Consider the following 14,545-nt stretch of genomic DNA (forward strand, 5'->3'; position numbering starts at 1 on the left):
CGAATAGGAAAATTCTTAACTTCAGTCTTCTCGCCTTATAGTCATCTCTCACCTCATTGTGAGAAGAGGTTTTGTCTAGTGGTGAGAGAAGAGAACTGGGAGTTGATACTCCTGGGTTTTATTATTCACTGACTCTGAGTGACCTTGGACAAGTCATTTACATTTCTTTGACACATTTCAATCTCTTCATAAGATGGGTATCCTAATATATTCTTCACCCGGGAGTTATAAATTGCGTTAGTATTTTTAAAGCACTTTAAGATTCTCAGAAGCAAAAAAACCCACACGTTATTGTTATACTGTCTGTTGAGCACTGACAAGTCACCACGAACAAATGCATTTGTATGAGTTAGCCATGAAACAGGAGAACTGGCTAATTTGATTGGGCTGTATTATTTGGACAACATTGTCAAATTCCTAGGAGTGAGTACAAAAGAATAGCACAAGCATGTAGGGACAAAATCAGAACGGCTAAGGCACAAAATGAATTACAACTAGCCAGGGACATAGAAGACAGTAAGAAGAGGTTCTATAAATACATTAGGAGCAAGAGAAAGACAAAGGAAAGTGTAGGCTCTCTCCTTAGTGGGGAAAGCGAGCTAATAATGGATTACATCAAGAAGGCTAAGGGGTTTAATGTCTATCTTGCTTCACTCTTCACAAAAAAGGTAAATTGTGACCAGATATTCAACACAATTAATATTAACAAGAAGGGGCAAGGAATGTAGGCCAAAATAAGGAGAGAACAGATTAAAGAATATTTAAATAAGTAAGGTGCATTCAAGTTGGCATGGCCTGACAAAATTCACCCAAGGGTACATAAGGAACTAGATATTAGCAATTATCTGTGAGAACTTATAGAGGACGGGTGAGGTCCCAGAAGACTGGAGAAGGACAAACATAGTACTTATCTTTAAAAGGGGGTACAAAAGGACTCGAGGAACTATAGACTAGTCAACCTAACTTCAATACCTGGAAAGATAAATGTGGCAAATTATTAAACAATCAATTTATAAGCACCTAGGGGATAATAGGGTCATAAGTAATAGCCACCATAAGCCAACCTAATTTCCTTCTTTGACAGCATTTCTGGCCTATTGGATGGGGGAAGCTGTAGAGATGGTGTACCTTGATTCTAGTAAGGAATTTGACATAGTCCCACATGGCATTCTTGTAACCAAACTAGGGAAATGCGGTCTAGGTGAAATTACTATAAAATGGATGAAAAACTGGTAGAAAGAACAAACTCAAAGAGTAGTTATTAATGGTTTGCTGTCAAACTGGGGGCATGTATTTAGTGGGATCCTGCAGGGCTCTGTCCTGGGTCTGGTACTATTCAATATTTTCATTAATGACTTGGGTAATGGAGTAGAGAGTCCACTTATAATGTTTGCAGATGACTCCAAGCTGGGAGGGGTTGCTAGCACTGTGGAGGACAGGATTTGAATTCAAAACAACCTTGATAGATTGGAGAATTGATCTGAAATAAACAGGATGAAATTCAATAAAGATGTGCAACAGAAGTTGGTCCAATAAAAGATATTACTTCACCCATCTTGTCACTCTAATGTATAAAGTACTACACTTAGGAAAATCAGATACACAACTACAAAATGGGGACTAACTGGCTAGGAAGTAGTACTTCATAAAAAAATCTGGGAGTTATCGTCGGTCACAAATTGAATATTATCAGGCACCTCCTCAGTCTTCTTTTCCCACCTAGATCAGGTTTGGCCCAGGTCAGCTGTGTAGATGATCTGCCTGAAGCTGGAGCCTGAGCTCTGGGATCCCATGATTGGGGGGTGGGGGGGCGGCAAGGTGGAACTGCAAAAGGCGTGTATTATATGTAAGGTTATGGCTACACGACAGTTAAAGGCCACCAGGTGTCCCGGGTCAGCTGACTTGGGCTTGCCAGGCTCGGGCTGCAGGCCTTTAAAATGACAGTGTAGATGTTCAGGCTCAGGCTGGAGCCTGGGACCTTTTCCCTCAACCCCGCTCCACAGGATCCCAGAGCTCAGGCTCCAGCCTGAGGCAAATCATCTACACTGCAATTTTACAATCCTGGGCCACCTGGGGGTGTTTAATTGCTGTGTAGACATACCCTAAGATATGGGTAATTGTCCCACTTTACTTGGCACTGGTGAGCCTCAGCTGGAACACTGCATCCAGTTCTAGACTTTAAGAAAGATGTGGACAAATTGGCGAGAGTCCAGAGAACAACAAAAATGATAGAAGGTTAAGAAAACCTGATCTAGGAGGAAAGGTTAAAAGAACTGGGCATGTTTAGTGATGGGAGAAGAAGCCTGAGGAGAGACCTGATAATATTCTTCAAATATGTTAAGGGCAGTTACAAAGAAGATGGTGATCAATTGTTCTCCATGTCTCCTAACATAGGAAAATAAGTAATTGTCTTAATCTTCCATGCAGCAGGTTTAAATTAGGGATTAGGAAATACTTTCTAACTATAAGCTCTAGAATTGGCTTCTGAGGGAGGTTATGGAGTGCCCATCATTGAGGGTTTTTACGAACAGGTTAGACAAACACTTGTCAGGGATGGTATAGGTTTACCTGGTCCTGCCTTTGTACAAGGTGCTGGGCTGGATGACCTCTCGAGGTCCCTTCCAGCCCTACATTTTTATGATTCTATGACTTACTGAGCTAAAAGTGAACACAGTTTTCATTGGTATGACAAAGTGCTGAATAGAACCAGAAAAATCTCTATATTTCCAAAAGAGTTTTTTTAAATATTTGACAATTTTACAAAATTGTACAATTTTTCGCCAGTGAAGCTTGCCTCATCCCACCTCACCTCATGTGCGAGAGAAAACCATTAAGAAACATTAAGAAAATAAGGTGGGATTTTCCAAGGTGCCTTAGGTGATTTTGAAAATCCTATCCATGGTGTTTAATTCAGGATGGCTCCCGATTTGGGGTAGCAAACATCCAATCTCAGTTGATGCAGAGAAGAAATGCTTGCCATCTCCCCTCCCTTTTTTGGAGTGCCATGTGCCTGGGTGCACACCAAAGAAACAATACCTATGCTCTCCTACAAGTCGGGACTCCAAATGTGACACTCTTCCTCAGCTGTTGGGTGAGGCCACTTGCATGGTCTCCGTTTCTGTTTCTACATGTTGCGCCCTGGCCATAAATTACAGCAGTTACTCCCTTGAAAGTGTAGGTATTTCTGAAGGTGAAAGCCTACCTTCTGCTGAGGGTATTGCACTTGCCTTCCATTTCCCTTGACTTAAAAGGGTGCAGAATTGGATGTGCCCAAGGTTATTATTTTGATTCCTGCCTTTACATTCCTGTAGGCTTATGTAATTATCCGATGTGCATCACTTCCAGTAGTGCTGGGTCTATAACACTGTTATTCTGCAAATCATATTAGAGCACTCAACATTCTAATTGTTTTATCCTTAAAGGCAAAGCCTCTGAACACAGTCCTCCTTGGAACTGACTTTACTGCTATATGAGTATGAGCAGGGTACCAGAATAGATGCAAACAACAGAATATCCTCCCAGTGCTAATAAAAAATACTAGTATGGCTGAAAGAGTTTTCTTATTTGGTTCATAAACAGTAGTTTGAAAATTGTTATGGGTAGCATGCACTTCTCTTTATTATTTGTATTGTGGTAACATCGAGGCCCCCCTGTCCCATTGTGCTCGGCACTGTGCAGACATGTAACAAAAAGGTACTCTTTGCCCCAAAGAGCGTCACTGTGTTCTTATTTAATAAAGTAGGTTCATACCCTAAGTTCATGCAGAAGTCAAGTTCCACTATATGCACTCTGCTCTGTCATGAAGGAATAGCTGCATATTTTTAGCACATTGTGCCTGTTTGGTATACTTTTGTTTTGCATATTAAAAGTACACTTGGGGCTGTTCCTGAACAACAGTATATATGTTTGCACATAACATTACAGAAGAGTACTTAAAATAAGTGCATTACTTTTTTGTAGGGGCATTGGGTCATGTACCTGATCTATGATGGAATAGCAGTGGAAGTTGCATGCACACTTGTAGGCAATAAATGTCCTGATGATTGCACACATCTGTTCTGTCCTCATAGATCTCTGTTCAAAATAGAAGTTTGATGAATTTTGTCCAGCCACTCTTATTCATATAATTAAATATTTTACCTTAGAACCAGTAAGTCGCTGCCTATGCAGATTGATGGAGAACCATGGATGCAGACTCCTTGTACAGTAAGTATGCTTTTATCAACATATCCAATAGAACTGGAAAAGAAATTTGAGGGGGAAATATTTTTTCTATGATAAAAAATGGCAATCAGTTTTAATGATCAAACTTTCTTTTCAGATCTCCTTAAATGTTAGAAACTGCTCCTTTTCAATTAGAGACAACTGTAGCTATCAACATTGACTTAGCTTATGCTCCATAATTTCTGTACACCCACACAGATACACAGCACACCCACTCTCTCACGCGAACATAAAGAAACAAAACCTGTAATTTAATCATGCTATTTCTTCTACAGGTTGAGATGGAAGAAAAAGAAAGAGATTGTTATTATATTTCTTATTCTGAATACTTGGGAGACTCTCAGATACTGTAGTGATGGGAGGGCCATATAAATAGATGGATGTGTGAGCACAGAACAGTGGGAAATCTCATGAGATTTGTCACAAAATCTTTTGGAGTGAAGAGGTTGTGCATAACCTCTTGCAGCCATAAATCTGTGGTTATAGAGCAACAGGACCTGTGATTTCCCAGTCACTGGACTTGCAGAACCCATGGAAGGATGTTGGCCATACCGTTTTTTACAATCACCCCGATGTCTGATCCATGGAGCATCGGACCCATGGTTACAGCCAAGAACACCACACACCGTAGTCCGTTTTGTTGCCTAGTCAAACTACCCTTTAAAAGTGGTCATAAAATGCATGTGTTCTTGTGTGCAGCCCCTTCCCAGATTTACTGTATCATTCCTAAAATGAACTACTCTGTCCTCTATAACAAACCCATTATGGAACGTGTTTATTTCCCTTTTGTGGGCAGATTAATCCACAGACTTTAAGCTTCATAAAGGCGAGTATCTGCAGAATCTCTATACATTTAGTCACAGAAGAATGATTCTATTTGATTTTATTTTTTACATTTATATTACAAGAAATATTTTCCCTTTTTCTTCTGCTGAAAGAGTGCTGTTGCTCCCTGCATTTTCATAAATTTTGCCTGAACTGTTCTCTGTGTCTCCATGCACAGAAAATACTTGTGGCACCAAAAACAAAATTTACAAATCTTCTTAGACTTTCTCCTTTTCTTGGTTCTAAGTGGTCAAATATTTATCCAAGGCTAACATTCGAGGAAGGAGTTTTAGATATCTTTGTTTGATTTTGAGATCATATTTCCAAGGCTCTGCTTCAGAAAGATTTTTTTTTTTTTTTTGGAAGTCAGGGAGCATTTGTTCATGGACTGTGTAGCTTTCTCTATTCAAGCACGTGCACGAAAAAAAGTGTTACTGACTGTAACTGTGTGAACAAACTGTTTGAGCCCCAGGATTGTAAACTTCAGAAAAAAATATCAGGAGACTAGTATAGAAATCATGAGTTTTTGCCTATAGTACAGACTTCAATAAAGTTTGCCTTGAAGTTGTCCCTCTGACTTAACCAAAAGTAAATTATCATTTCTTTTAAGATGAAGAGGAGTTCAACACACACACACACACACACACACACACACAGTGAGTCCCATCCCTCCAGCGTTGACATCAGGCACATGGCTGCGTCTTTAGGCACTTAAATACCTTTTAACTTTTGATCCTAAGTGCCAAAGTCACTTCTGAAATCTGACTTAGCCATCTGAGTTACTTATGCCCAGATTTTTAAAGGTATTTAGGAGCCTTTGGAGTTAGGCACCTAAATATCTTTTAAAATTTGGGCCAATGGCTTTTTGGTGAAATCCGACCCCACTGAAGTCAATGAAAGTTTTGCCATTGATTTAAATAGTGCCAGGATTTCACCCTATAGCCCTAATAACATAGAGAATATGAAAACTAAAAATTATTATTTGTATTGTGATAGCACCTAGAGTTCCCAATAAGTATGGAAGGCCCATTGTGCTAGGCACTGTACGCATACATAAAAAAAGACAGTTCCTGCCCTAAATATCTTATAATCTCAGGCCTCAATTCTGCATTATGCTGCACATAGCCAGGCTGGTATGCTTATCTGGAGATCCACTGCAGGCCGCCCAAGAAGCACAAGTTGCATGATCGAGGCCTACATTTTATTGCTTTCATCATCTTTTCATATAGAACTCTTTTTGTGAAGGAAAAAGTATAACGTGAGTGGTTACATTAAACATCTTTGATAATTAGCTGAAGAGGAAATTCTATCACAGCTCACCCAGCCAAAATATAGTGACATAAAATATATTTATGGTCTCACTTGATCTCCAAACAGGTCATTAATAGTAAAGAATCTTCAAAGGCTCTCGAGTTAATTTGATAAACTTCTGTCTTCAGGCACCAGTATTTCTTTAAGAAAAATAATATTTCCATTTACCTACAACTGTCTTTAGCATTGTTTTGAAAAATCTCAAAGAATATCTGTCTTAATTACAAAAAACTGCAATTTCACTTCTTTCATCTGTTCTTGATTTGGTAAGTACCAAGTGTGAATCTCAAGCAGCCAGTATCACTAGATTAAAAATGGAAAAAAGAGATATTTATGGCAGATGCAAGAATATTTCCTCTGTGAAGGAATGGAAATGCTAGTCCACTGGCAGGGCCATTTTATGGAATGCAAGAAATTAAAAATATCATTGGTATTTGTCACAAAACATGTGACATACTTTCTGTCTATTGGTGTTGATAAGATTTATTTAACAACAGGACATTTATTACAATGGCATGATTTTTTTTTCTCATTAGAAGAACTCATAATACATGGCACCAGAAAATTATACAGGTGCTTTTATCATCCCTGGAAAAGAGGTTTGAATATTTATGTTTGAATGAATTTATGTATGAATTTTTTCCCTGGCCTTTCTCATACTCTTTAAGAGTGTAATTGAACCATTGTGCAGAGAGCCAGCACAAGGTCTACCTCATTACTTAACCCCCACCTAGGGGCAGGGAGACTGAGGGCTGAACAGCTTGGGCCTCTTACTCTTTGTGGAAAGAGTCTATGCGTAGCTAAGAGAGGGGCCACAGACCAGCTTTTACATAGATCCACTGGCCTCAACACCCCAGGCAGCGGGCACAGAGGAGCTCTAGTTGCAACTCCATCCCATAGATCTCTCAAGCCATTCGGGCCTAATCTCACTGAATGCAATGGGACTTTTGTCCTTGATTTCAGCGGCAGCAGGACTGTGTCCTGGCTCTATATAGCAGTTGATGATAGGGGAAACTGTCCAGCAGTAGTTAAATAGTTAACATAGAAACTGATGCCAGCCTGTAAAAAGTTTCTCTTGTTATAATGACAACTTGCATGAATTTCTGTTTCTAACCCTGAGGTTTGGGGGGATTGGTTTTTGTTTGTTTGTTTTGTGCTGCTGTTGTGTTTTTGGTTCAGGGGCAGTTGGGCGTTCTTTTTTCCGTTCACTGCTACACTGCACATTAGTGTTGTTTACCTATGCATAATTTTTCTTAATTTCACAATAGTCGTTTTTGTAATTGACAATGCAATTTCCTGCATGTGTGCTTTCTGCACCTCAGACAAGTATGCTACCATAATGCACCTATCTTTCCAGTTCAAATTGTTAAGAAAAAATTAGTTGTGACTAATTGCCAATTAATTTGCAGTAACTTGTGGGAGGGGGAACAATTGCACCTACTAATTAAAATTTAAAATATTCCAACGTGTCATCTTTAGGTGTCTGTGGAATACATAATTTCCATTTTAGTTCTGCGCTGGATCTGTAACAACCCTGAGCTTGACAGCTCTATTAATTTAAAAGCTCAGTGATACCTATTAGTACAAAACATGAAAAAAATGCTATTAATCATTTATTTTAATTTTGCAGCTCTGTCATTTTCACAGTATGTTTAAGAATTATGGTGACACCATAATGTTTTCCAATCTACCTGTGTGAAGGGGAAACAGATCACACTACTTAAGAGAGATACTAGAGTATATTATTAGAGCTTAATTAATGCCAGACTGATTAGATGTGATTGCATTTTGCACAATAATATTGTTAAGAAATTGTTTAAAAGGACTGCCACATACAGCTCTATTTAAAACCATTGGGCTGGATCAGAGAGGTTTGGCCCAAATGTACACAGCCCAAGCCAGAGAGCTTAAAACTCACCTTTGCACTTCTCTTATCCTATGGCTTCTCTGTGCAGGGTAGTCCTCTGCACTGTGTTAGACATGGGAGGCATGTGAACTGCCTCTTGTGGGAGGCTAGCCCCCCAGCCCTGCCCCTGGAGCCCAGAACCCCCCACCCCAGGCTGCCCCAGCTCCGGAGCACCAGATGGGTGGGCAGCACGGCCCCAGTCCCTGCAGCACTGGGTGGGTGGGTGGCGCCCCCCTGGGCCATGGCACAGGTGAAGACTAAGCTGCAAAATGGGAAGCAACGTGGGGCAGAGCGTGGGTGGGGCCACGCCTGGCTGTTTGGGGAAGCTCAGCCTTCCCCAGCCTATCATACCCACCACCCATGGTGTTAGAGCACCCTTAAGGGCTGTTCTTTCTGGCACATCTGCATCTGGCTTCAGTCGTTTTGGGGGATAGTTATGATGTAGTGTTGCCCCAGTCACTCCTGCCCCGGCAGCAGGGAGAGGAGTGGCATACAAACCTCTAGTCTGTGGGATAATCCTGTGAATCTCCCTGCTGATAGTGTGAAGCCAAGTGGCCACCTGTTGCCCATGTATATGGCTCAGTATGTTCATATTTGAATTTAACTTTGTATCCTCTGAGGTGTAGAGTTGACTGTTAATTCAAATATTTTAACATAAACTGGGAGTATCATTTATAGTTTCTTATTAGTTAGCATCTTGATTAGTTCCTGTATTTATAACACCATATTCTGTTTTCATTGGAAGGGCAACGATGACCTCTTATTTAAGCTGTGATGATGTTAGGAACACACATATAACTAGCACACATTGTAGAGTCCAGTAACACAAAAGGAAAACTATTTGATCTAAGAAACATAGTTAATACATTAAACTTATTACTCCCTACTGCATTTCATTTACTGGATGCATTGTGTTACTGTGGCTTCAAGGTACATTTTGAAGCTCTGACGTGCTCCTGAAAAAAATAAATGTCCATTTTATGCATTTATAAACATTTTTAATATGACAGACTCAGACTTCTCATGTATTAGCAAACATTACTATCTTCTGATGATACAGACTAACATGGCTATCACTCTGAAGCCTATCTTCAAATAAGGAGCAATTACTATCTCTAATTTTAAGAGTTATGCTCTTCTTTAAATTGAGTACGGTTTTCCTTTTAGCAAGTATATCATTAGCTGCACTTCTTAGGGCTGCAAAAATTATTTTAAAATTTCTAATGCTACATTTTCCCTGGAGCCATTTATTGATGTCTCAGCCCTTTAAAACTTCTGCATTAGGACTACAAACTTACAGGGTGAAATCCTGGTTCCATTGAATTGAGTGGGAGTTTTGCCAATGATTTCAGTGGAGTCAGAATTTTACCCATAGTGTTATATACTGACCTTTCATCAAATGCATCATAAACTACTGGTAATACTTTTGGCTGCTTGCAGTTTCTGTTTGGGTGGAGCTTTGTTTTCTGTTGTTTTTTGTTTTTCTTAAAATATAACGTTTTCTAAGCAGAAGCATGTTCTCATGGTTTTCCTATAGCTGCAACTTAACTTTGCATCTTTTAGAAATATTTTTCTTTAATTTTCTGATAATCATTCCACGTACATTGCTTTTTCAAAATAATCACAAAAACATTCAAATTGACCCAATGGTCATATTAAATTCTCCCAACCCAACATAACTAAATGGTTTCTCCACTCAGTGCTTTCAGTTCATGTTGAACCCATGGTCTCCAGGAAAGCATGAGAAAATAGCATTTGCAGCATTCCGTGAAAGTCAAGAGGATTTGGATCTCAGATGCAGTATGTGTTCCTAAAAGGGGCCATCCCACCGCCCCCATTACTAAACATAACACCTACATATGATGTATGAGTGACAGCAACCCATGAGATAAATTCACAGGACCAGGTCATCAGCTAGCATCAATGGAGCTATGCTGATCTGGTCCCCAAATTGGTGCCTGAAGCTAGGTTGACTGTGAGGAAAGAGAATCATATACTAAATTTCATGCTAATGAACAATAACATACTAAAGTTACATATTTAAAATTCGCAGTGCAACGAACATGTGAAGAGTAAGCTAAAATTCCCATAGAGTTAAATAAACCCCTTCATCCTGTTGAGATTTTTATGTTTCTGTCTCCTTAGATTGTAAAGTAAATTTCCACCCCCAAGAAAAGGATTGTTCTAGATTTTAATGAGCCTCTCCACGTGACGTACATTTTTGTTTCATTACTATTAGTGAATGACAAGTGAAGAATATTCATTTTACCTTGAAAATGTCAGGTATGCACTTTAAGAGAGAGATTTTTTTGCAGTTTTTAATGAGGCGGTGTTTCTTTTGAAAGAAATACCCATTTCTGATGTGGCTACTATGCAGGTGACAACTGATATTTAATAAGTGATGGTTCTTGTATTAGTTGTAGTTCACTAAAGAAAATGTCTCAGATTGCTTTTGAAAAACTCTTAGTGTCACTAGCCCAAAGGCAAGATGTGACCTTTTTATTACATAATGAGAATCATTTATTATCTTACAATGTATCTTAAAGTCACAGACAAAATGCCACTTTGATAATTGCTTTCAATTAGCTTTGAGCATAGCATACATTCATAAAATGTCTTCTCTAATTTAGACTTGAATTAGAGAAAATTGCAGACATAATATACTTTAAGGTTGTCTCATTTAAGGTGATTCGTAGTTTTATATCAAAGAAATCAAAATGAGTGGCTTTAGAGCAGTCTTTCAAAGTGTTTTAAACAGGCTTTTCAATATTTGATTCTACTCTATTACCAATTAATTAACAAATTAGAATGCTAGTTCATCATTTTTGACCTTTTTTTCTATGTTAACTTTTGACTTTTATTCCTAATGGTTATTTTGAAATTAAGTATCATGGCTCGTGTTAAAAGAGAAGAACAATCTGATTAGGGGAATAAATAAGGCATGTTATGATACAGTGTATATCTTAATAATGGGAAACCAGCTTGGTGTCCCCAACATACAGTGTGTCCTTTCCTGCTTTTGAATTCCTTTTTACTACTTGGATACGCAAAATATTCAAGTGACAAGCAGTGATAAAAGGGCAGGTTATAAATCTCATGCTCCTGTAGTAAGAGAGCATATTGCTATGTTCTTATTATATATGATTAATAATATGGATTTCCTGTATGATTACAATGTATGTGTTGTAACTATGACTGTAAATGAATTTGTTTATGATATAAGCAAATGTCAGTTGTAACAAAATGTATTTCAATAGCTACTTTTCAATCCTTGGTATCTGAAGTTTCAGAAGTTACATTTTAAGATTTTAAATGGTTCAGCCACTTTGTATATTTGTAAAAATATGACAAAGAAGTTGAGTTAGCTAAAGAGATAACTGTTTGTTTTTTTCTTTCCCTCCCCCCAGATAAAAATTACCCACAAGAATCAAGCCCCAATATTGGTGGGACCTCCTCCAAAAACCGGTCTATTCTCCTCCATTATCAGAAGAACAAGGAACCACAGCAAGGAATAAGCCTCTGTAGTTTAGTTCTGAGAAAGCAAATTAGCAGCACTGGGCTTTGGAATATTTATGCCAGAAATCTTTCAAAAGTTTTAGAATATCCTCGACTCACAAAATTCTGGAATTTGGCATAACAGTTTCTGTGACTGAGCAAATGTAAAATTATGCTATTAGAAAAATTTATTGTCACTTTTTTAAGGCAATTTTGCATGAGGAAAGCAGATGTTTATATACAGTAATATGGCATATTTTTGTTGCATGCATTACCATTTACTAATTTATGGTATAATTCTGCCATGGAACATTAGGAGGGAATGCTCTTGGTAATTTGATTTATTTCGTAATATTTTATTTGTAGTTAATTCTAATGCAGTGATCATAATCCAGAGATTCTGTAGTTGCCCCCTTGAACCCAAGCATCTTCAGATCAGCAGTTGATTTGACCTGTATCACATAAGAGCTTGGAAGTTCACAGGTCCCATTAACTTGGCCTTTTACATTTAACATTTCTTTCCACTCTTGTGAATATTTTTCTTCAGCAATTTAACCCCACTGGGGAGTATTAAAATACTTTTTCTTTGCTAAAATACCTTTCATCTTTCAAACACTGAGGCATGACACAAAAAGTCCCACTGGATCATTGGTACTACTCACATGTAGTTAACTTCTCACATGTGTAAGTTTTTGCAAGATGGGAAGTTAATGCAGGATTGCCTGAGTGAGGACTACAGGGCTAAAGGTTAAAGGACAGCGAATAAAGGTAATGGTACTTGCAAAACTAGTCAGCAGTGTTGTTTGTTGAAACATTAAAACATTTTACTCAACGGTAAATCTTTGTAATATACCAAACTTTAAATCATCTTGCATATTGGCCAAGAGTGCAGTATGTATGCACACAAATAACCAAACCACATGTCTTATAAACTGCATTTCCCACCAAAGATCTAGTGAAGGATGCTTCAGAGAAATGGGTTAATGCATAATTAATCATGAACACTGTAGCAGACTTATTTCTGAAAATTTACGGTTCTTTGATTACCTTGGCAATGTCCAAACTAATGCTGGAATAGGAAAAACAATCTATTAATTACAGTTTTCATGCTCACCTTTCATTTGTTTCATACGTTAATAGACTGACACACAAACTTGTTGCTTCACAATTAAAACCATTTCTAATTTTGTTGTTGTTTATAAATTTGCAACATCCCTCATTTTCTCATGCTTTAAATTAGTCTCCTTCAGGAAAGGACATGCTCTTATCAGTTCCCTTTCTATTCATTGTTACCTGAAATCAAAACAATTCCTATTATAATAATTTGGGAGGCAATTGTTTAGGTCTTCATTTTCTCAGCCCTCTGAGAGACTTCTTAACAGCTTGGAAATCACAGCACAGGTCTTATTGTCTATGGCTCGCATGGTACTGTCAGACTGTCTAATGGTTAGGTCCAAGAATGGCAACCTTTTTCAGTGTTGCAATAAATTTACAATATGGGTCTACAGTAAAATGTTTTTTTATGCAATCTTGACATTGTTCTTTGTACAAAATGACCTGCACCTCTTCACTGCATGTTTTATGTTCTCAAACATTCCATCGGGGGGGGGGGGGGGAACTGCTTGAAATGCATGATTTATTAGTTTCCTCCCACCTTTATCGATACATTAAAGTGCCAATGAGTTATCCAATCTATTTTTTTAATTGATTCATTCATCTTTAAAAAGTAAATAGCATTTAATCATTCTGTTGTGCACGGTACTGTGCATGGATTTAAGTAAAGCTGCTACCGTTCCGTTCCTTAGTATGAGTATTCAGCATCTCTTTTGTATATAATAGATCCTGAACAAAAAGGCAGCATAGTGCTGGTGAGGATTATGTATATGAAATACGCTCTCAATATTCTAGGCAAAGACCAACATTAAGTTCAGCATCAGGTAGAAAAATGAGATGACAATTATTCCTTAAAATCAAGACATAATTCACCATTGCTGGGTCCAACGATGTTAACAGTTACAGCAGGATTTGAATGTCCCTTGTTCTTGTATATTACATGCACTTTCTCACGCACACAAAAGATTCTGATGCATTAGTGACTGCAGATTTCCGTAATTACAAGGTAAGAAGTATTTGCATAAAGAAAGACCTTGCTGGCATAATGCGCACACTGGCTTTCTGAAATTATGGTTACAGGTAATAAATATTTGCTCATGACTTGACATAGAATTTTCTACTGTTGCTATTCAACCTTTTACGTCAAAACATGTTGAATGATACCATTATATAATGTGCCCCCGATGATTATCTCTTGAACACTGTCTCTCTGAAAAACAAATAAAATGGTGCATAGGCTATTCTTTAACAATGGATGCCATTATTAACGTGCCTGATGACTAGGTAACTGTCAGCTATACGGTTTTCCATATATAGAGGGATGGATGGGCTCATATATACACTCCCCACACATACCTCCATCAGAACAACTGATGCCTCTCATGGTATCTGTGCTCAAGAGGCTAACTCATGACTGACATTCTCATTGATGAAATAAATATAACAAAACAGTCTCTTCACTGTACATGGATACTTACACTATCAGTTTGGTTTTTTTAATCATAGGGATAGTTTTTGTATTCATGTATTATGTATTAATCATAGGGATAGTTTTGGGATTTTTAATGTAGCCCATTGGTAATTTAATACTGTGTTGTGATTTCTGGGCATTGAAAGAATATGATAGTCTGAAGGCAAGGATAAAAGCTTGCAGCAATTGGAAGATGACCT

The 14,545-nt window shown here is 38.1% G+C and overlaps 1 protein-coding gene across 3 annotated transcripts in view; it reads left to right on the forward strand.

Moving 5' to 3' along the window:
• DGKB (diacylglycerol kinase beta) overlaps window positions 1–14,114 on the forward strand; it is a 500,939-nt gene extending 486,825 nt beyond the window's left edge. For all 3 annotated transcript variants that reach the window (XM_043541125.1, XM_037890594.2, XM_043541126.1), the window contains 2 exons: window positions 4,146–4,206; window positions 11,674–14,114. In XM_043541125.1, coding sequence (XP_043397060.1) covers window positions 4,146–4,206; window positions 11,674–11,781 — 169 coding nt within the window. In that variant the 3' untranslated portion in view covers window positions 11,782–14,114. The remainder of the gene's footprint in view (window positions 1–4,145; window positions 4,207–11,673) is intronic.
• The last annotated feature ends 431 nt before the right edge of the window (window positions 14,115–14,545 follow it).

The sequence above is a fragment of the Chelonia mydas genome, chromosome 2, assembly GCF_015237465.2.
Source record: "Chelonia mydas isolate rCheMyd1 chromosome 2, rCheMyd1.pri.v2, whole genome shotgun sequence".
In the NCBI taxonomy this organism is placed as follows: Eukaryota; Metazoa; Chordata; order Testudines; family Cheloniidae; genus Chelonia; species Chelonia mydas.